A 22,573-nucleotide genomic window follows, 5' to 3' on the forward strand; every position below is an offset into this window, starting at 1 on the left:
TTGAAGAGGATATGGCCCTATGTCACTACATTAAAATCCCTGGGGCACGAGATTATCCCCAATGGATTATACAAGGGCTTTCTGACAAATAGACTGATCCTTGAATCATGGCAGGTGGCTAACTGGCACCTTTCACAAAAAACAAGGTAAGTCATAAAACCAACCCCCAATCTTACTAATAGCAAAACAAAAATCGACTGAAATTTCCATGTAATAGATTGGCGAGAGTAAGAAAAAGGCTGGTATGTCGGAGCAGCATGGGTCCAAACTGAAGCCGCAACTTAGCATGCCATCATGGTAATGACTGTCCTCACCTCTACTCAAACACAAAACATAGTGACCCTTTTTCCAAATTACAAACAGCAAACAAACGACTAAATGATGATCGTGGTTTTCTCAGGTAACCCCTCTAAATTGGTTCTCAAACTTTGTTTTATTATGCACAAGCAGTTGGAAAACAACTCAGCCATGGAGATGAACGGTATTAAGGCAAAACCAATGATTTTAAATATGGTCTTTGTTTAGGTATACAAGCTGACTACCATTTATTTCAGACCATCTGGAAACCATCACTGGAAAATATATAAATAGGGATATAAATGAAATTAAGGCGTTTCTTGGCAAGCTGCTTTGCCCCACCAAAGTAACCTGCATCAGGAAGGAAACAGAAAGGTCTTCAATTTAGGTCTAAAATCGGGATGATTGGAAATGCTCTGTAGGGGTAAAAGAGGACACGCCTCACACCCATCATTCCAATCGAAATTTGGAGGTAACCAGAAAGTCTGCAGAGGTTGAACGAAGCACCCTGGAGGGTAAGTACTGTTGCAATTGCCTACCCCAGAAAACCAGGGGCCACATTGTGGAAGGCTCTGTGATTAATGTAGAGCACCTTGAATCCACAAAAGATTATCTTCATGGTGATTCATGTTCTCTTAGTCCATGCTCTCCCTTCTTCACAACTGGTTGGGTAGACAGACTACAAAAGATAGCTGCCTCTTTAAGAACTTTAAGTTGGTGAGACTACCGTGCAGGCGTCTCTCCGTGCGCCAACCACCACCTCCTCACCTCTACGTCACCAACTGCCCACCCCAGTTCCTGATTTCGCCTACTACTGGTTGCAATAAAGTATATGCTTTAATGGGGATGCTGTGTGGGTGTTGTGAAGGAGGGAGAGCATGGATTAAAAGAACCACAATTACCACAAAGGTACATTTTCATTTCTCTTAATACTCTCCCTCCTTCGCAAATGTTTGGGACTACACTACAAAGCCTCAATATCAGTTATACACAATTCAATCTCTACACCTCTTGGCCAAATCTGGAATCTTTCCTGGAGGATAAACCCATAGAGTAGTGTTTGCAAAAGTCAAGTGGAGTAGCCCAAGTAGGAGCCCTGCAAATATATGCGAAGGGGACGTGCCTAACAAAGGCTACTAGTGCTGCTTTAGCTCTTGTGGAATGAGCCCAAAGTCAATGCATAACCAAGAGCCCCTTCACGTTGTAAGCCTTTGTGATACATGAAACAACTCACCTGGCAATAGAGGCTTTGGCAGTCTTATGACTCGAGGAAAGACAACCATAAGTAATGAAAAGCTGTTGTGTTTTTCTGAAGGGTTTCGTGCTCTCTAAAAAGAATTTGAGAAATCTCGGTGCGTCCAGATTATGTAAGATTTCCCCAGCCACCGAAGCATGCAGTCTGGGAAGGAAGATTTCTTGATTTAGATGGAATTCCGAAACCACCTTAGGTAAGACGGAGGGAACTGTATGAAGGACCTTATCCTTGTGAAAAATCAACGTTTGTCAGAAATCAGAAGGTGTCCCACCCACTAGTCCCCACTGATCTCTCCCTGAGGTGGCCGGGGCACGGCCATTGCCTCTGGATCCAGACCCTGGGGATGGACCAGTGCGGGAGGATCACCTGGGTGAGGGGTCTTCGGGGAGTGGGACAAGGGATGACGAGACACAGTATCCCTCCCCTGTAACACCTTTACCCCTTCCTACCAGGTAGGATAAGCAGGAAGCTTCCCCCCCCGCCCCTGGTTTCCCTTCTCCAGCACTTTCACATGGATATCCCGCTCTGGGAGAAAACAGACAAACCCGATCAGTGTATCTGACATGTCCCACTACTATGGTCAGGCGAGGTCAGCGAGTTATTGACAATCACACCCGACTTCTATTAAACTTCCCCACACGGATAAAGGGCACGAAAGCACGCTCTGAGCGGGGCAAGGTACATCAGTTTTGAGTCGGCAGCTGAATGAGGAGAGAAAGACAGTAAACCAAGAAGGGTTCGTAAGAAGGGAATTACCCTCAACCTTGTCGGCAAGGCGCCGTTACTGTCAAGAAACCGAGTCAGAAAGCGTAAGGCCAGGAAACCAGACTGAAGAATCCTGCATTGTGTGTCAGAGATATCAAAGGCCCTCCCGCGTAACTAACCAAGGCGGGGAGGAGTAGCAGCCGCATCGTCCCTGGCTCCAAGGACAACGAAGCGCCAGAGAGATAAACACAACTGGTTAGTTGGGGAGACCAATGCAAGCCGGTCTGTGTTGAAGTCAAGGATGCAAGTTGCAACATTGTATAATGAGCACTGGAACAAAACATTGTTAAACGTGTGTGATGAAAGTCGAGAGTAAAGCTAGACTGCTGATGAATGTTTGAACTTGAGAAGGAAAGATATGACACCATTGACAGAGTGGTCCGGCACTGTGAAAGTGCTCAATTGAAGGTCTCTGTAAGGCATCCCGCCAAGAGAAACGAAAGTAGAAGATTGCTGAGAAGAACAAATTACTTCTTACCTGGCAACATTCTTTCGATGGGACGTTCCTCCAACGTATTCCTTATCTTGATAGATCATCTCCAGCTTGCTGGCCTCGGAAAAATGTTTTCAGTAGAGGGCGCTGCGCATCGATGTCCTTCGAGCCGATGTCCCTCGACAGCCTCGGTATCGGCGCCAACGTCATCATGCGTATAAATAGACTTGCGCAGTGTCCGTTGCTCAGTTCCGTTTTGACGTTAACAGTTGTTTAACATGAATTGGTTATTGACCCAGAAGGAGCGTAAGCTGTAACCACAAGGGAAGTTTTACTGAGGGGATGGATGGGAGGGGCGATAAGGAATACGTCGGAGGAACATCCCATCGAAGGAACGTTACCAGTTAAGAAGTAACTTGTTCTTCGAAGGGATTGTGTCCTCTGACGTATTCCTTATCTTGATAGACTCCCATAGCAGTGGTGTGTAACTGGAGGTGGGAGTAAAATTGCCATGTTTCCCTTCAAGAATTAACAGAGTGCAACACAGCTTTGTCAAATCTAGTCTCTTGGCTAGAGGAGGAATCCAGGTTGCAAAATCTTGTGAAGGTATGTGCAGACGACCATGTGGCAGCCGCACATATGTCTCGAATCGTTACCCCTCTTTGGAGGGCCGAAGAGGCTGCGATACCCCTGGTTGAATGAGCCCTAAGATTTTGAGGAGGCTCTTTCCCTGTCAGTTTGTAACATTCCAGAATGGCCAAACTAATCCATCTGGAAATGGTCCGTTTTGTTATCGGTAATCCCAATTTGTGCCCTGAGTAACCTACGAACAGTTGGTCTGCTTGCCTAATCCTAGCAAGTCTGCTGATGTAAAAGCTCAAAGGCCGCCTTGGGTCCAGCCTATGCAGCCTTTCTTCCTCTTTCCCCGGATGGGGAGGGGGATAAAATGAAGGTAAGGTAATCTTCTGAGAGATGTGGAATTCAGAAACCACCTTTGGGAGAAAATTAGGCTTCACTTGTAGGACAACTTTGTCTTTATGAATAATTGTATGAGGGGGTTTACAAGATAGAGCTTGTAATTCGCTCACCCTCCTAGCAGATGTCAATGCCACTAATAAGACAGTTGTAAGGGTGAGAAATCTTAGAGAAACAAGAGTGGAGTGGTTCAAAAGGAGTACCCATCAGGAAATTTAAGACTAAATTTAAGTCCCATAAGGGAACTTGGAATGGTCTTGGAGGATAGACATTGGTTAATCCCTTCAGAAATTGTATTACTTAGGGTAACTTGAAACTTGAAATAAGATGGTTCCTCTGCAGTGCGCTTGAAGATTGATAGCGCTGCGAGATAGCCCTTGATAGTGCCAACCTGAAGGCCCGAATTTGCCAAATAGAGTAGAAAAGATAACACTGTTGGTGTACCACATAAAAAAGGGGTCGATATTCTTTTCTCTACACCAGCTGCAAAATTTGTTCCAACGGCAGCGGTATAAAGTCTTTGTTGCTGGCCTTCTTGCTGAAAGCACCACCTCCATGTCGTCATCTGGGAGGTCCCAATCCTTGTATCTCAACCTTTCAGATACCAAACGTGAAGGTCGAGGGTTCTGATGTCTGGATGGAGAACCTGACCTACCTTCTGCGAGAGAAGATTCTCCTTGAGTGGAAGACAAATTGGAGGGCAGATGGACATGTCCAGAAGGTCCGGGTATCACGTTCTCCTGGCCCAGTCCGGGGCAATTAGGATCATGGCTTTCCGGAACCTTCTCAACCTCCTGATCATTTGAGGAATCACAGGGACTTGAGGAAACGCATACAGAAGTGGAAACTCCCAGTCCACTACGAACGCGTCCCCTAGAGCTCCTCTCGGGGGAAATTCCCTTGAACAAAACTGATCACACTTCCTGTTGATGCGGGTGGCAAACAGATCCTCTTGAGGGGTTCCCCAAAGGGTGAAGATCTGTTGAAGGACTTCCTGAGCTAGTTCCCACTCGTGGGAGACTGTACTCTGCCTGCTCAGAGCGTCCGCTGTGAACTTCTTCTCTTAGGCTAAGTGAACTGCCGATAGAGAGATTACTTCTTGGATTGCCCAAAACCAGAGCTGCATCGCCTCTCTGCACAGAGGCAGTGATCCTACGCCTCCTCTTTTGTTGAGGTAGGGCATGGCCACTGTGTTGTCCGTCATTATCAGGTCATTTTTCCCCTGTACAGCTGGCAGAAAAGCCTTCAGCGTTAGTCTGATTGCTCTCAGCTCTAACAGGTTGATATGTAGTCTGGACTCCGATGGAGACCAACGACCGCTGATGGTCAAGTCGTTGGCATGGGCTCCCCACCCCGTGAGTGAGGCATCTGTGACTACTGTTATCTCCGGCCATGGCTGCCAAAACAGTTCTCCTTTCAAGATGTTCTCCTGGCAGGCCCACCACTGAAGGTCTCGAGCCACCTTGTCCGGAACCTGAAGGAGATTTGTCATTCTCCCTGAGAATTGCGACCACCTAGTTCTTAGTGCCCACTGAAGAGATCTCATTCTCAGGTGAGCCTCTGGCACAAGGAAGATGCAGGATGCCATGAGGCCTAGCAACCTCAAAAAGTCGAAGGCTGGGAGACGTTGGGCATTTTGAAACTTGGTGATCATCTGCAGAATATCTTGAGCCCTCACCTCTGGTCGCGAGGCTTTTCCCAGGGAAGTGTCCAGGGCCGCTCCAATGAACTGGAGTCTCTGTGATGGTATCATCTGTGACTTCTTTAAATTGAGGGAGAAGCCCAGTTTGTGAAGGAAGTGGCAGACATAATCTAACTGGATCTGATCTTGTTCCGGAGATACAGCCCTGATTAGCCAATCGTCCAGGTAGGGGTAGACGTGAATTCCTTCCCTCCTTAGACTTGCAGCCACTACCGACATTAGCTTGGTGAAGACTCTCGGGCGGAGGTCAGCCCAAATGGCAGAACTCGAAATTGAGAATGAGAGCCGCCAATTGCGAACCTCTGGTATTTCCTGTGTTTGAGATGGATTGGCACATGGAAATAAGCATCCTGAAGGTCCAGAGATACCAGCCAGCCAGTCCTGGAGCTGGAGGGCCGGACGGATCTGAGAAAGAGTTACCATCTTGAACTTGTCCTTCCTGAGGAACTTGTTCGATTCTCGCAAGTCCAAGATAGGTCTCAGTCCACCGTCCTTCTTCGGTATTAGGAAGTAGGGGGAGTACCAGCCCTTGTTCCTCTCCACTACAGGTACCGGTTCTATGGCACCTTTCTCCAGCAGGTCTACAATTTCCTGCAAGGGGAGCGGATCTGGAACTTTCCGAGAGCTGTTCCCCGGTGGATGACTCTGAGGAATGCGTAGAAAAGCCAGACAGTAACCTTGGGCAACGGTCTCCAACATTCTTTCAGATGTTGAGGTAGCCTGCCCCCTACTGGTGTCTTGTGAGGAGAGTCCTCAGAGTGATTTAGAGGCGGCTGATGCAGGTGCCGAGGGTAAAGAGGCACCTGCAGCTGAGGCTTTTGTATTTTTACCCCGTCCACCTCCGGTGAATCTTTTTTGACCTCTTTGAACCGACTGTCCTCTGCCTTTTCCGAAAGCGGAATAAAAGCGAAAGGACTTACCTCTCCAAGAGGTTCCTGAAGGGCGATATGGCGTTTGACGGATTGCAGCTCCGAGGGATTTTGCTGCTGCTTCGGATGTCTGTAACTTTTCTAGGCTGTCATCCGCCTTCTTAGCAAACAAAGAAGAGCCGTCAAAGGGCATATTTAAAAGTCTGGCTTGTACATCTGGAGCAAACCCAGACTTTCACAACCACGCAAATCTGCGGGTTGTAGTACTTGCCGCCATGGCCCTACTGATTCTGTCAGCAAAATCAATGCCAGTTTGAAGGGATTCGCACATTGCGTCTTTACCATCCTTAATGATGTTTAGAAACGCTTCCCTTTCTTCTCCCTCTGGGAGGCAGTCAGCCGCTGATGAAGCACACTCCCAAAGTGTATGGCTGAACCTTGCGAGCGTACAAGTAGCGTTAATAGATTTCAACGACATGCTACATGCCGAAAAAACGTTCTTAGCCATAGAGTCGTATCTTTTGTCATCCCTGTCCTGTGGAACAGTAGGGTATGCCCATCTTCTGCTTGATGCAGTTGCTGCTTGAACAACCAGACTCTCTGGAGTTGGATGTTTAGACAAAAATTCAGGGTCAGTAGTAGATACCCTATATTTGGCTGATAACTTCTTGTTAACCACCGGGATAACCTCAGGAGTTTCCCAGTTAGCCAATATTTTTCTTTGTAATGCAGCGTTAAATGGAACCACAGGATCCTCATGTGGGCCTTTAACTAAAATGTATGTAAGGTCATCCTGTTGGAATACAGGTGAAGGTGTAGACCAACCCATGAATTCTATAATTCTTGCCATTAAAATTCTGTAAGGGGTCTCAGCATGTTCCCCTTGGTCTGGTTTGGCAAATTCTATTTCTGGCGAAGTATCTATAACCCACTTGTCTCATGTAAGGATTCTCGAAGGTCCTTCAACCTATTTTCCTCAGAGGTAAATTCCTCTGGTTCTGGTGTTGCAGATCTCTGCAACCTAAAGGGTCTTTCTTGATCCGAATTTCCCCCCTCCTCATAAATTGAAGACAAAGGTATGAAATGATCAGACCTTGGTAATGGCTTAAATCCCATTTCCAGAGCAGAAGGGGCTAAATTTGTCATAATCGGTTGGGAAAACGTCGACGTCGTCGACGCGGACGTTAAAGGCTTCGAAAACACCGAAAAAGGCATCGAGAAGATTGGAAGAGGCCTCGATGAACTAGAGAGTATCGGGATCCTACTCGAGGTTGTCGGTGACCTCGAAGTCATGTTAGAGGCCCTGGGTATGACCACTGGCTGTGAGGTAGTAACAGCCGTGGGTTTGTTCTTTTTCGGCGTCGAAGACGGCGTCGATTCGATCGACCTATGCGTCGATGAGCCCTTCGATAATGGCGTCGATGACGCAGATTTATGCGCCGAAGGGACCTTCGACGATGGCGTTGATGTCACAGTGCCTTTTGCTCGAGGGTTCGTGACGCTCTCGAGTAGTTTCTTTCGCCAGGTGCAACGACTCGCAGCGTTTAGATTTTTTGGGTCTTTCACCCAGGGTATCACTCTGAGCTGTCTTCGAGGGGGTCGAGAGCGCTTTCTCGAAGACGCTAAGCATCCTTTTACGGAATTCCACCCACTCAGCCTGAGAGCTATGTTTTGTGGGGCAGGTGACTCTTTCCGGAGAAACAGAAGAAGACGAGGAAGGGGATCTTCGACGTTGCTTACTTGAATGTTTTGATCTCGAAGAGTGGTGGGAACTGCTTCGAGACCTAGAATGAGAATGTTTCCTGTGTCGGCGAGGAGACGAATGTCTCGACTCTGCCGAGGAAACTTTCGAAGGAGTTTTAACTGTCTTACCTCTCTCAAGCTTCCCCTTACGCTCCTTCAAGGCTTTCGCCGTCATGGACATGCAGTCCTCGCACTCCAAACATTGGTGCTCCGATCCCAGGCACCACAAACAGATCCTGTGAGGATCTGTCAATGACATTTTCTTTCCACAGTCACAACATTTTTTGAAGCCGGACCGTGGAGTCGTCAGTTCGGATGAGGAAGCCATCGAGTAAGAGTTGGTATTCTCGAGGAATAATGAAGAATAGATTTTCTGACTAAAGAACTGAGCAACGCGATTCCGAGGCCCACGAAGCGCGGAAAAACGGAACTGAGCAACGGATGCTGCGCGAGTCTATTTATACGCATGATGACGTCGGCGCGGATACGGAGGCTGTCGAGGGACATCGGCTCGAGGGACATCGACGCGCAGCGCCCTCTACAGAAAAAAATTTTACGAGGCCAGCAAGCTGGAGATGATCTATCAAGATAAGGAATACGTCAGAGGACACAATCCCTTCGAACAATTGTGTATAGTGAATCGAAGTGGTCCTGCGACGGTTTAAGCAAAACCCATCACACATTCGAAAGTCTTCGATTTTGATGCTAAGAGGATCCAAGCCTGAACAAGGGAGATACATACCCAGAGGATCAGAGCCCAAATGAGGCAGATCCATATCCAGAGAATCTGAGCCCGAACAAGGGAGATCCACAAGAAGAGGAGCTGAGCCCGAATGAGGGAGATCCATGGTCTGCGCCCGAACGAGGGAGACCAAGTGTGAGCATTGTGATAAAAGGAGATCACAGCCTGAAGAGGGAGACCCATGATGGCCATTTAAAGTAAGAAATTGTGCATGTGAACAATCTGATAGGAATGGAACTTTGAGACTTTTGTTTGTTATGGCAGACCCTCTGCAGTAAGAGACTGTCATTGGAAAAGAGGCTTTGGCAGAAGGTCCTGATGTTTGTCCTTTGAACTGTCTCCTTGTGGCCGAGAAGCCAGAGTGTGTGCGAAGTTCAACCATGCCACCTTGCCCCGTGCTGAAAACGTGGGGAAGGGAAGCCAACTGCTCAACCATCCTGACATATTATTTCTTGAACACTATTCATTTTTGCATACACCATTGTCCCACTCCCTTTTGTATTTAGAAGGATTGGTAATAGGTTTATTAGTATAGGCCCTGTGACTATGACTGTGTTATTATTATTTGATGGTCATAGCTTGCTCCCATCCTTAGCTTTAGGTTTAGATAGGCGTTCAACCAATCCATTTGAAGTTCAATAAACTCTCTTGAACGGTGATCACCTGTGTCTGTCTTCACTGTTTGATATCATGCCTTCCTTACAGGTTCTTTTGAGGAAAAAGCCTGAAGCTCTCCAATCCTCCTAGCTGATGAAATGGGTACCAAAAAAGCTGTCTTCCATGTCAAAAGATCCAAAATCGCAGGATTCGATTGGTTCAAAAGGCTTGTGCATTAATGGAATAATACATGTCGCCTCTTGTGCAAGGGTTGGGTTTTTGAATACAGACTCTTTAAGATGAAGAATATTTTCTTTTTGATCTTATTATTTTATTTTTCTCCCCTCCCATTAGTCTATGAGTAACTTCACTTCTTAACCTGGAATGCGAAGGGAATTAATTGTGCCTCAAAGAAAAACAAAATCTACAACAAGTTATGGAGAATGAGAGTGCACAATGCTTTTTTGCAAGAGTCCACATATATTAGCAATACAACTAGATCAAGGGGTGTGTGTATTTTATTACGGAAGGGATAGAATGTAGTGGTTGAGAAGGTTGACAAAAATCTAGACAATAAATTTGTATTGGCCAATATTACCTTAGATAATACTAAGCCCAGAATACTGCTCGGAGCTCCAGAACATTGATGTGTAGTGACCTGTCCTCCGGGAGCCAAAGGCCTCTTGCGTGGAGATCTCCTGTGTGCGCCCCCCCCATCCCTCCAAGGAGGCGTCGGTCGTCACTGTCTCCTGATATGCCCGGGTCTGGAAGTCCATACCTGCCGCTAGATGCGTGCGGGTGCCCCACCACCGGATTGCTTGCTGGAAAGTCTTGTTGAGTGATATCCTGTCCTCGAAGCTGCCCGCTGCTTGCATCCAATGGGAGTCGGGGAACTCTTGCAGTGGTCCCATCCGTTGCCTGCATAGGCGCACAAGGTAGATGCACAAGGACATCATTCCGAGTAGGGACTTGATGGATCTCACCCTGGCCACGTCCATGGTCAACAGCCGTTGCACCTTGCCCAGGATGGCCTTCGTCCTTTCTTCCGTCGGGGCAGCCAGTCGCACCATTGTGTACAGTTTGGCTGCCAGGAACAGGTCGTCTTGCGACGATACCAAGTGGGATTTCGCGAAGTTGATCGAGAATCCCAGATCAGGGAGCAGTTGGACGGTCTTCGCTGTGTGATCGATGGCGAGTTCCCTTGATTTTGCTCGGATGAGCCAATCGTCCAGGTAGGGGTAGACGTGGATCCCCTGCAGGCTCAGCCGTGCCGCCACTGGTGCTAGGCACTTGCTAAACACCCTGGGCGCCGACTTCAATCCGAAGGGAAGGGCCTTGAACTGATAGTGTCGCCCTTGGACCACAAATCGTAGGAACTTTCGATGTCCTTTCAGAATGGGGATGTGGGCCTCCAAGTCCAGCGACGATAGGAAGTGCTGGAGGGTGACCATCCAGAATTTCTGGGACCTGATGTACTTGTTTAGACGACGAAGGTCCAAGATGGGCCACCAACCGCCAGTCTTCTTCCGGACTAGGAAGTACCGCGAGTACACTCTGGAGCCCCGGAGCCTCTTTGGGACGAGTTCGATGGCTCCCTTTCTTAGCAGCGCTCGCACTTTCAGCAGCAGTTGAGGGACGTGGTTTTCCTTCCTGGCCACGGGTGTAATACGGGGACACCTTTTTTTAGATTCCAGAGTGTGCCCGCGGGCCAGAGCATCTATCACCCCGCGGTCGGTGGAGATGGACTCCCACACGCTGACGAACTTCGTCAGCCGGCCTCCCACTGGGGTGCTTGGGCGGGGGCCTGACACTATGGCTGGTTCAATCCTGTTTCATCGCAGCCTTGCCGCCTTGTCATCCTTGGCGATGACGACGGATCCTCCTGTCTTGCCGCTTCCTCTGTAAGCTTCCTGCGATGAGGAGCGGGCCGCTTGGCGGTATGACGAGAAACCGCAGCCGAATCCTTTGGAGGCACCTTGCCTTCCTCTGGCGTTCCGAAAGGACGGTACTCGCTGTTGAAGAACGCCCAAGGCCCGAGCTGTCTCGGTGTCCGCCTTGATGGCCTGCAGCGACTCATCCACTGTCTTGCCAAACAGGTTGTTCCCGTCAAAGGGCATGTCTAGAACCCTGGTCTGCACGTCCTGGCGGAAATCGGTGGCCTTGAGCCAACCGCGCCGTCGAAGGCAAACGCTGTTGCCCATCTGGCGAAACCCGGTGTCGGCGATGTCAGTAGCCACCATTATGGCGTGGTCCGAAGCCACCTCGTCTTCCTGTAGGATTTCCAGGGCCTCAGCCCTCTTGTCGTCTGGGAGGAAGTCCAGGAGCGGAGCGATCTTGAACCACAGCTCCCTGTCGTAGCGTGTCATGATCGCGAGGGCGTTGGCCACCTTAATCGTCGTCGCCGCCGACGAGATGACCCGTCGTCCCATGGCGTTCTGCTTCTTCCCCTCGCCATCCGGGGGGATGTAGAAGTTGAGGCCGTCGCTCCTGCCGATTTCTTTTTGGCCGCCGCGGAGACCATTGAATCCGGGGAAGGCTGTGCTCTGAGGCACATCGGGGCAGAGTTCGGGACCCGGTACTTCTTCTCGTACCGGTCTCTCCTAGCGGGAACCGTGGCCGGGTTCTTCAGGAGTGCCAGTCCCTCATCCCAGATGTCATCCACTAACGGGATTGAGAGGACAGTCTACCTCTTTGCCTCCCGTCGTTGGTAGAGGAAGCCCTCTTTCTTCCGTTCCTCGGGGAAGAGCTGGAAGAGCTCAGATGCCCTAGCAATCATGGCGTGGAAGGAGCCAATTTCGTCAGGAGGGTGGGGGGGAGGCCCGGGGAAGTGGTGATGGGAGGTCCATCCCGTCGTCACCACCATCGTCGTCCGCCCCCGTCATCGTCGTCCCCGTTTCGTCTCATCCCTCGGAGGAGGGGATGGGGTGAAGGCTGGAAGGGGGGAGGAGGATGGACTCATCTTTGTTTGTTCGGTGGGCTCCCCGACGGCCCAGGCTCCGCTGGGCCGTCAGTGGGGGATAAGGGCATCCTTGTCCTTATCTCTGTACACAGGGCCTGTATAGACATCAAGATAGCTCCTGAATTGTCCCTGGTACGGGTACCGGTTGCAACGGGACCGACGGCTGGGGGGCGGGGCCCTCGGCAGCCCCATCTTCCTCGTCGGCTCCCCCGTCGCTCTCTTCGTCAGGATCCTTCCCGTGGGCCCTGGATTCGTCGGACTTCCTGTCCAGGATCCTTTGGACGCTAGCCAACTCATCCTCAGAGGTGGTATCTGTGTCCATTATGGTTACCGTGCCCCCCTCTTTCTCCTGATGGGGATTCATGGGGGGTCTTATCGATAGGCAGAAAAGAAGATTCCCTCTGGGGTGGCAGGGAAACTCTAGCCCCTGGAGCCATCTCCACTGGGGAAGCCCCCATAGGTTTTGCCAGGGCCGCCACGACTCCTTCAATCGAGACCTTAGCCGGGTAAATCCGGGCCTTCAAGACCTTGGGCGCGCCTGAGGGCTTCGCCTTATGGGGAGGGTCACTGCCTTGCTCCCCCTCGGCTGTCTCCATCGGTATCGACCGGGGCTTCCCCCGAAGCTTACCCAGGTTCTCCGAATTCTTCTTCACCGAGCCAAAGCATTGGCTCGTGGTTGATGGCGTCGATGATAATGCGCCCTGCCGACCGTTCGGCGCTCCCGATGCCCGCGGACTCGCAGTGCTTTACCTTTTGTTGGGCCCCTGTCGCCGGGGCGCCCTCAAGACTGCTCGGACTTCTTCCTCTTCTCACCTGCTGCTGGGCTCTACCCCTCCAGCCAGTTGGTGAGTTGAGTATGACAATCCCCCATTGTCCGTTCGGACATGTTCTTACAAAACACACAGTCCTTCTCCACGTGCGATTTGTCCTCTTGAAGGCAGTAGAGGCACCGAGAGTGCTCATCCTCCTTAAAGACGTTCTGCAGTCCGCATCCAGGGCAGCTCCTGAACAGTTTGGATCCAACAGGTGTCATGCTTCATTTGTCCTGGGCCATGTCCATGCAGGGTAGGCCTCAAAGATCTTCTGGAATCCTCCGAGAAGTGGAAACTCGACGAAATGATGCCCTTGAGGGGCGTAAAAAATTCCAAAAACGGGTCCCCGTTGATCGGAAGTAGAATCGGTGGAGCTTGAGGTTCGATTGACCACAAATATAAGAGTAAACTTTTGAAAAAGCGCAAAACGCAGAAAAAGCTTGAGAGCTATGGCACGAGGACTCCCAACACTTGAACGTGCGGTAAAAATCTGAAGATGGCTGCCAGAGGAGGGGCTTAGGTAGAGGGCAGTCATTGGCTGGGGGCAGTATAACCCAGAGACCAGTGATTGGTTACTAGTAGAAAGACAGTTCAGAAACAAAACAAACTGATTTTTTCTTTACCGAGGATTCCAAGCCTGACGACGGGGAATATTCATGAGCATGTGAATCCATGCCAGACCCCATGCTGGAGAAGAGTTCAGCCTTTGAAGAGGGAGCCTGTGGGTTATTCCGGGTCGATTTAGCTCATGGCTGGGGGAACCATGGCAGAGGGCATGCCCCAGATGTATTAGCACTTGAGTGGGGAACATCAGTCTTGCTGGTACTTTGTTTAGCACCTCAACGGGGAACTTGGGGGTTGCCCAAAGTACCTTTAGTCCCTAAGAAGGGAGACTAGGAGTCGCCTCTAGTATCCAGATTAGTCCCCGGCGGGAGAATCTCAGGAATAGTCCCAGTGTTGCTCAACTGCTACAGTCACTCTGGAAGATGTCACTAGGCCAGGGTGCCCTGAAAAGTAAGTGACTTACCAGCCTGCTTCTCGTATCCTTGATTAATTCTTGAAAATGGTGTCTAGCAACCGAAGACTTCCTCCTAACACCTGAGCAGGGAACAGCGGATATGGACAGAAAGCTGATCATAGAAAGAGTCACAGCAATGGTCTAGTCCTAAGCCTTGATGACAGGGCATGTGGGGATTGGAAATTCTAAAGTGATGCTCACACGATGAGCAGGAGTAGAACACCTTGATCCCGGCACAGGGAAACTGATGGCAAAAAACCAGGAAACCATGGTAGAAAGGAAAATATTTAAAACGAAGGACAGAACAGGATCCAAAAAAAACAACACAACGGTACTGCATGTGTCCCATCCTGAGCACAGAGGAAAAGTTTGGTGGGATACAGCCTGCGTCAGGGATTCTGGAGGAGTGCAGCTCATGCACCCAGCTTCGTTTTCACACAAAAGACGATGATTTCTTGGGGGTAGTAAAAAACGCTCTGGTCCTTTCCCCATAAGGTGGAATGCCCCCATAAGTATGAAGGAAGGGACAGGATGTAGGAGTGAGTATGCTATATAAAATATGTAACCTTGTAAACATACCTCGTCTTCTCTCTCAGTACAGCAGAGGACTATTTACATGGCAATCCTAAAGCAATAAAGTTCAATAATAGTAGTTGAGGTTCTATACCCTCAGAAAACTGCAGACCCTCCTCGTCAGAGCCCCAGTCAAAATGAAACAGCACTCTGGTCTGAAGAGGACAATTAACTGACAGCAGAAAAATGCAGGGAGCCACAAAAAAGCATGTGTAAAAATGTTATTGAAATTAAATTCGATCCGGAAGCACACCAGTTGGGGAGAAGCAATTAAGCAAATACTGACAGTGAAGCTATTAAACTCCACTTATCTTGGAAGATGTTTAGAATAACCCAGAAGTGTTTTCAGTGTTACTTAAAATTGGTTGAAAGTAAGGAGCCTATTTGGAAAGAACGCTGAATAACTTGAAAATGGATCACCCATCAAAGGAACTAGGCGTCTCTTGAAGCGCTAACAGGGGCCGGAAGTGGAGGTGTTCAAACCAGTTCCGAGTTCTCATGTCCATGTTAGCAGCAGTTCAAAACGCCAACTTTGCCTGAATAACTGATCAATTCTAAGGCCGTTTTTAAATGCAGTGGGCAAAAAACATCTACTTCTGAAATTCTGGTAAAAGTACGACAGCCTCCCAAAGTCTTGAGAAAAGGTGTCTTTTTAATTGCAAGTAGACAAGGGAGATGCAGGGAGAAGGTCTAGAAAAATCTGACCAGCAAAATGAATGTCATCAAATCATTGCCTTATAATCTACAACCCACAACAGTTCTTCCTTGAGCAAATACAGTTCACACTTCTATAGACTAAACATTGTAGAAGCATGCAGAGCATATACCTACGTACAATGGTCACATTTATGGGAACAGGTTCGTCCTTCTGAGAGAAGACCTCGGGGTCACTTTCGTCCAACTGAGAATTCTGCAACGCAAAGAACAACATTTGAATGGACCATGGACCTGGCTCGAGCCACGAGCATCTCGTGAAAGAAGTGGTGAAAGAAAGCCAACCAAGGAAGACACAGAGGAAGGTAGAAGAGAGCCAGTTACCAGCGAAAGTTTAACAAAGCAAAGGGATTGATGCATCGCGAGTTAAGCAGCGGTAATCTCAGGCCCTGGCAAAAATCAACGGACTTAAGTGCCAGCTATCAAGAGAAAGAGTGGAGAATAAGCAAGGGATGAAGAAGTGACAGTGTTTAGTTAGGTAGTAAAGAGACAAGGGTTGACATGAAAGCAACACTCCATGCCACTGAACATACTCTAGTACAAACCTCTACACAATTAGGCAATCACAGGAATTAACAGAATATATCTCATTCATTGCTGGTCTAAGGAATGTTAAATAACTATCACTGTAATGTTTGAAGAAATGCAGGAATGGCTTATTGATTTTATGTTTTTTATTGTCCAATAGGTTTTGACACTCAAAAGCAACTGATGCAATAGTTTAAAAATAATTGACAATCTTGATTGATTAAAGGTGTTTTTCCATGAAAGCCGAAACTTTCATTAAAGCCATTTGTCAATTATAGTGTACAAGTGGAGGGAGTTCCCATGTTACCTTCAATGAATCTGCCGAATATGGATTTAGAATCAAACGAGTGGTTCTCGGATGTTAAAACCACAGTGACTTAGAAGTAACTTCAACTATTAACAATAGCGAATACTCAGTTAAGAGCTTCCCCTATAATCCTGGTAATGGCTCAAACGAGCCTTTATCAGTGGCTTCAGCAACCACTGCAGAGATGCATGTACCTGATCATTGGCTCAATATGAAATGAGCCAACGCAGTTTTACAGCCTTCCACAGTGAAGTAAACGAATACCATTGAGTTGGGCAACACAAATGCCGGTTAAATACAGCATTACAAAGACGCAAGACTGGCCAAAAGAGCTAAGTTATAAACATCTCTTCAAGAGGCTTCTAGGAAAATTGAATAAAGAGAATAAAAGGAAGCGAGAATGTCAAACAGTTTAAGAAGCATGTCTGTTAGATCCTTCATGAACGCTCATAATGTTACAAAACACTGCTTTGGGATAAGAAACACGCTGGATCCGTGGGCTTAGGCATCTGAACGGTCATGCTGAACACCGGAAGGACAGGTATCAAACGCTGAGAAAAGGAAAATACATTTAGTGCAAAAGCAGATTAGGATATGCTGGACTCAGAGACTGCATGGAATGTCTACCTTAAAAGCACTGAAACATCTCAAGAAGTCTACATCAAGTCCTAGGTGAAATGAAGAGAGTTTGGGCTGAACTTTGGGCGTGTGATGATTGATCTGCCTCCATTTGTCTGTAAATAGACTGTATCTAATTGTGCAGAGCGAGAGGATATCAAGGACAGGCACTGGACTGGTTGGAAGGATGAAAGGCCTAGAAGTGGTAAAATTAGGGCACAGCCATCCAGGGTCGTGTATACTCTGAAAGATCTTTAACTGCAACATTACCAGAATAGGCTGCAAATGGAATGATTCAGATGTGTTTACAATGTGGTTATAGTGCTGCAGACTAAATAAGAGATGGCACACGTGGTCCTCTTCTCTGTGGCGGTATGTGTTCGCACACCACGTATACATTGTGTTGGAATAATCCAGCCAAGATCCTATCACTGTATACATCAGGATAATTTGTTGGATAGCTCTTGCATCGGATCCCCCTACCCAATATATTTTTCTGCAGCATATGAACAAAAGTATTTCCTCATTCCTGTGTGCTATGAACTACCAGTCTAGTCGTTGCTTCCTTCATTAGCGTCTGTTGACAATATGTGACATTGTGCCACATAGATTGTGTGAAACAATTTAACAACTCTGTTTTAGCATCAGCAGCTCTGCCTTAATACTCTACCCAAATAGAAGGCCTAATCTGGTGATCTTTCTACTCCAGGATACCAAGTCTGTTTTCACATCGGCTGCAGAGTGTAGATAGATACTCAGTGAGCAAATTAGAGAACATCGTAACACAATCAGCTGAAGGACTAGCGCAAAGGGGCATTCCAACTCTTATACATTGATGCAATCAGAAGTGCATCTTAGAATGTATTCATAAGCGTTTGAACAGACTAGGTTAGCAGTAATGATCCTTAAGAGGAAGGCGGAGTCAGGTGAAAGATCATTATTGCACCCAGAAATGATAGTCTGGAACAGAGGGTGACCAAAACTGGATTTCCGCTATGGCATGATGGTGGGTGCCTGGATCATATGTGGCACTGGGGTTTGGATATGCCTGGGTGGCTCTGAGGTAGAGTTGATCCCTTCAGAAGCAGGCAATTGGTAGCTGTGGGTGAGGCAATGATATATGGGTGGGCCGTGGGTTCAGCGTATCTAGGCTAAAGGTAAGCATGTGTACTAGGAGAAGGTTCACTGAAGTAGCAGTATGGCCCCACTGTTGGGTTGCGCTGGACAATGGCCTGGGGGCTGTTATGGTGGCATTCCACTTAATGTTATCCAGGACAGGGAGAGCTACCAATGGAGCAAGCTACTAGTATGTCAGTTCAGACTAACGACTTCACACTTATAAAATGTGGCCAATGTCCAAGTGTGAAAGTAGTCACACTATGCTCTACTTCACTCCATTATAGTGACAGTGTTCTGCTCAGGACTTCAAGAGGCAAGACATTTTTCCAGTTTTACCAAACTGAACCTACTTTTGGTGGACGAAAAAATAAAAATGATACAAAATGACAGGTCTGTCCTTTAAGGGACCGAGCTGTGCACCCTCTCGTAGAGTTCAAGCAAGTTCACTGTAAGGACACTTCTACAACCTTCACTTTCCTACCAAAATGCAGGGCATCTTCCATAGTGATAAGGCATGGATATATAGGGATCCACGTTAATGTGATGTGCAGAGTGTGTATATAATATTTAATTATTTTTAACATGGTTCCTGCAAATGGAATCTATTTTTGGCACTTCAGTTAGGGGAAAACTCATCCGGTACGGGATAAAAGTTTTTCGTACTTTTTATGACTTGCCAAAAGTTGTGAGTTGTGTTTAACTAAAGTGTGTAGGTTGATGAACAGTTTTGATTACTCCAAAATGGAACATGATCTGTCGAAATCAGGGCTAACAGTTATGGGGTCCTTCGGAGTATGAAGAGGTGAAAGTTTAAAAAGCAGAGGTGCCTCACGCTGGTTATCCTGACAAAATATTAGAATTGGTCGATAACTCCCAAGTAAAGTACTGGAAAGGACTGATGAAACACTAACTTCTAACTTATAAGACTTGATTTGATGCTCTTGCATGGAACTGGTTGGAAAATATAAAAGACAAGTTCATATGAAACTATGGAAGCACAGGAAATGTAAGGCTGAACTATGATTTGTATTTATTTAAGAAAGAAGCATTTCTGCTAGAAACGTTTACATATCACAAAGGATGTTTCATTAGACTACGGACGATGGAAAGCGATAGGTGGCCCAATATAAGGAAAGTACACCACAAAGGATTGTTGCACATGGCCACATATATGAATTTGGTTGAGGTCAGAGCTGAGAGCGGAAGTTATGATTAGGGTGACGTAGTTTTAAAATACAGTAGGACATCAAAACAAGCAGTTGCTCACTCCAAAATTGATAATAAAACTAACCTAAGTTTCTAGCAACAGCTTTAATGTAGACTAAAAAAACGATTTAAAAAAGAACAAGGACCAGTAAAAACTTCAGTCAGTAAAACGGGAATTACGTTGATGGTGAATACACACACACCATCAACATAAAGGAAGTTTACATATAAATGAAGAAAGAAAAAGACTAGCCTTGTGTGGCTTCCAGACAAAATGTATTGTGAATATCGATAATAATAGGGATTACACCGGATACATCACTGCACCTAAGAGGCGACATTATTCATTATATCCCAGGCAGGAAAAGGGAGATCCAATGCAAACAGCACCGCTTTCTTTGAAGCATTCCCGAAAGGAAGCTTCCTGGACTCCTGCGTGCTTGCAAAACAAGCTTTAGACAGCTGCAGATCACAGAAATGCCAGTCACTCTATGGCCCGGCTCCTCATCAGTTTACAGTAGAAACAATCCTGTGTGTTCAGCAGGCTACAAAAAAGCAGACCTCCCTCTGTAAAAGCGAGATGGGCACCGATGAGCCGTCCCTTTGCATCCAGAAACAGCCAGTCCCCCCACCCCCAATCTTTTCCTCACACTTCTTAAACCTAAAATGCGAAGGCATCCCACCTTCAGACCTGGCATCACCGGATCGCTCTTCTTATATTAGTCCAACAAAGTCCAACAGAGGCGCCACAATTACTAGAATTAATTTAGGAGAAAATAGGGAGGAGATGAATGAGGTGTCTTATAACTAGAGGAGAGTGGGAGAAAATGGTTGCAATGTGGTGTTCGTATGTCCACTCAAAGTCCAGTCTCTCTGCTCTCAGCTGATTTCATTTGTTTCTGTCTATGCTCAGGAGAGCACTGGCTCTTCCATGAGTAGCGGTCCTCTCTTATGCTCAGCAAAAAGGCATGGACACTCCATAAAGTTGCCATAATTGCCAGGTTATAAACATGAACATATAATTCACCAATGTGGAGAGATCGAGTGCCGGACTAGTATTCATTTTGAAAATGATGTTAAAAACACTTTTGTTAGTAATTATTTTAAACATTTGACAGTGTGGACATAGAAGTCAAAAAGAGCAATGACATTGGCACTGTGGAAATAGAAGTCAAGAAGAGCAATGACATTGGCACTGTGGAAATAGAAGTCAAGAAGAGCAATGACATTGGCACTGTGGAAGTAGAAGTCAAGAAGAGCAATGACATTGGCACTGTGGAAATAGAAGTCAAGAAGAGCAATGACATTGGCACTGTGGAAATAGAAGTCAAGAAGAGCAATGTCATGCACAAGATTTTGAGGTTATTATTTTTTTTATATAAATGGTTAGAGAGGTCTCCAAGTCTGAATTTTTTAAAAATGCAGTCGTTTTTATTTTCAGCATCCAGTGCTAACTATCGTTGGTTTCGTCTGAATAAGACACTCCAGTTTACGGAGGGAAGCGCCTGTCATAGACCGGGAAATTTGGTATAATGATGGCAATAGTTAACCATTTGTTGTAATTTATTGGGGGCCAACAACACATCTTTTGTCACCTTAGGGGAGCTTAGGTGCTCATGTTGTCCGTGGAACGCCTCTTCACACTGCTTGCTATTATGTTCTATGGACATAGCGACACTTGTGTCTTCAGAGCTGTTACACATAGGGTTTCAACAGCGCAGCGTGCTTCATGACATTTGAGGATGATTTGGGATTTCAAAGCAGAAGCCTGTGATGGTGACCACGCTATAGGCAGCAAACACCATTATATATATGTATATTCAATATTGTAATGCAAGCTATCGCACAGTAAACAATAGAGAATACATTTCGGTTGCGCTTAGCGTTAGCCAGAAAACCCCATTAATCCAATTGGAAAATGTCTGTTTAGAAAACGTAACGTGTCAAAACGAAGTTATGCATGGACTCTTCACAGCCGTGGTGGCATTGCACGAAGCAACACAGGACATATTATACATTCTTGAAATCTACAACTGCAGTTGAAAAAAAAATGAAAAAAAACAAAAAAAGAATAAAGACATTTTTAAATGAAAAAAGAAAAATAGGAGAACACCAGGGGCGCGAAACAAGATGGTCCCCCCTACCCCCCACGATCCCTAGAGAAGCAAAACTAGGGGTTGTCTAAGGACATACAGAGGGGGGAACTCAACCTGACTTCCCTACCCCCCTCCCGTTCGGGTGCCGCAGTGTACTGAATCCGATGGTGAAGGCAGAGCTGCGGGCGGCTCGGAGCAGCAGGAAAGGGTGCAAAGATAAGGGCCTGTACAGCCCGGGCCATCCGCACCCACACAGTGCGGCAGACGCCCCCAGGCCTTTTGGAGGTCACGCAAGTAGGGGAAGTCGCCTAGCATAGCGGATCCCGATCCCCTGCAGGTGTGAGGAGGGCCTGGCTCTGTCGGAGCAGACAGAGCTGCGGGAAGACAGGATCAGCCAAAAAGGACGTGAGGAGACCACCCACACAGTGAGAAGGACGCTCCCGAGATCGGTGGTCCCCCGGCTGGTCGGGAGGCCTGCCTGGAACCAATGGTGAGGACTCCCGGAGCTCCCAGAAGAAGCGGGGCTGGGAGAGGGGCTCCTTCCAGCCCGGATCGATCCAGCAGTCCAGGTGCGTTTGGAAGAGACGGTAAACGGAGGAGCAGCCAGTGAGTAACAGCAGCCCCTCTCCCTCTGGACCTCGGGACCTATAAGAAGGGTGGCGGGGGCACCATCCTGGGACGTACAATTAGGCTGGGACAACCACAGGTGGAGGAAGGCGGATGGGAGAGCTTTTGCGGTCTCTAGCACTCTGAAGGGAGTACAGGTGACCCTAGCTACAGTATATTGCCCCAACACAGATCAGTTCCAGTTCTTTCAAAAGGTCATGGGTGAAATACTCAGCCGAGCAGTGAGTCTATTACTACTAGGAGGGGATTTTAACATGTGGGCCGATGGATGTATGGATCACAGTGGTGGTGTGGGCCAGCCGGGGGCAAGTGGGAGCACAGCATGGGGAGGGCTTACTGAGATATTTTAATGGCCAGAGCCTGGTCAATGTGTGGAGAGAGCTCCACCCCGCAGCCAGGGTATATACCTTTTTCTCCCCATCCCACAGGTCAAGAACAAGAATAGACTATTGGTTCATACGACACCTACACTGGCAAAGGGTCATAACAAGCAAACTAACCCCCCATTAGCTGGTCCGACCACGACATGGTTACCATGGGCACCTCATTGAGGGGCCTCAGAACAAGAGAATGCCTCTGGCGCTGCAATGATATGGTATTAAAAGATACTGTCTTTGC

General features: G+C 47.5%; 1 protein-coding gene across 2 annotated transcripts in view; it reads right to left on the minus strand.

Annotated features, from left to right (window-relative positions):
* The window catches only part of SSH2 (slingshot protein phosphatase 2), an 878,905-nt gene that overhangs the window by 617,853 nt on the left and 238,479 nt on the right, over positions 1-22,573 (minus strand). The window contains exon 2 of one of the 2 annotated variants that reach the window (XM_069615247.1): positions 15,576-15,650. The exons of the other annotated variant lie outside the window; for it this stretch is intronic. Within the exon in view, the coding sequence (XP_069471348.1) occupies positions 15,576-15,650 (75 nt within the window). The remainder of the gene's footprint in view (positions 1-15,575; positions 15,651-22,573) is intronic. 2 annotated transcript variants of the gene reach the window in all.

The sequence above is a fragment of the Ambystoma mexicanum genome, chromosome 9 (genome assembly GCF_040938575.1).
Source record: "Ambystoma mexicanum isolate Mex_15411 chromosome 9, UKY_AmexF1_1, whole genome shotgun sequence".
Classification (NCBI taxonomy): domain Eukaryota; kingdom Metazoa; phylum Chordata; class Amphibia; order Caudata; family Ambystomatidae; genus Ambystoma; species Ambystoma mexicanum.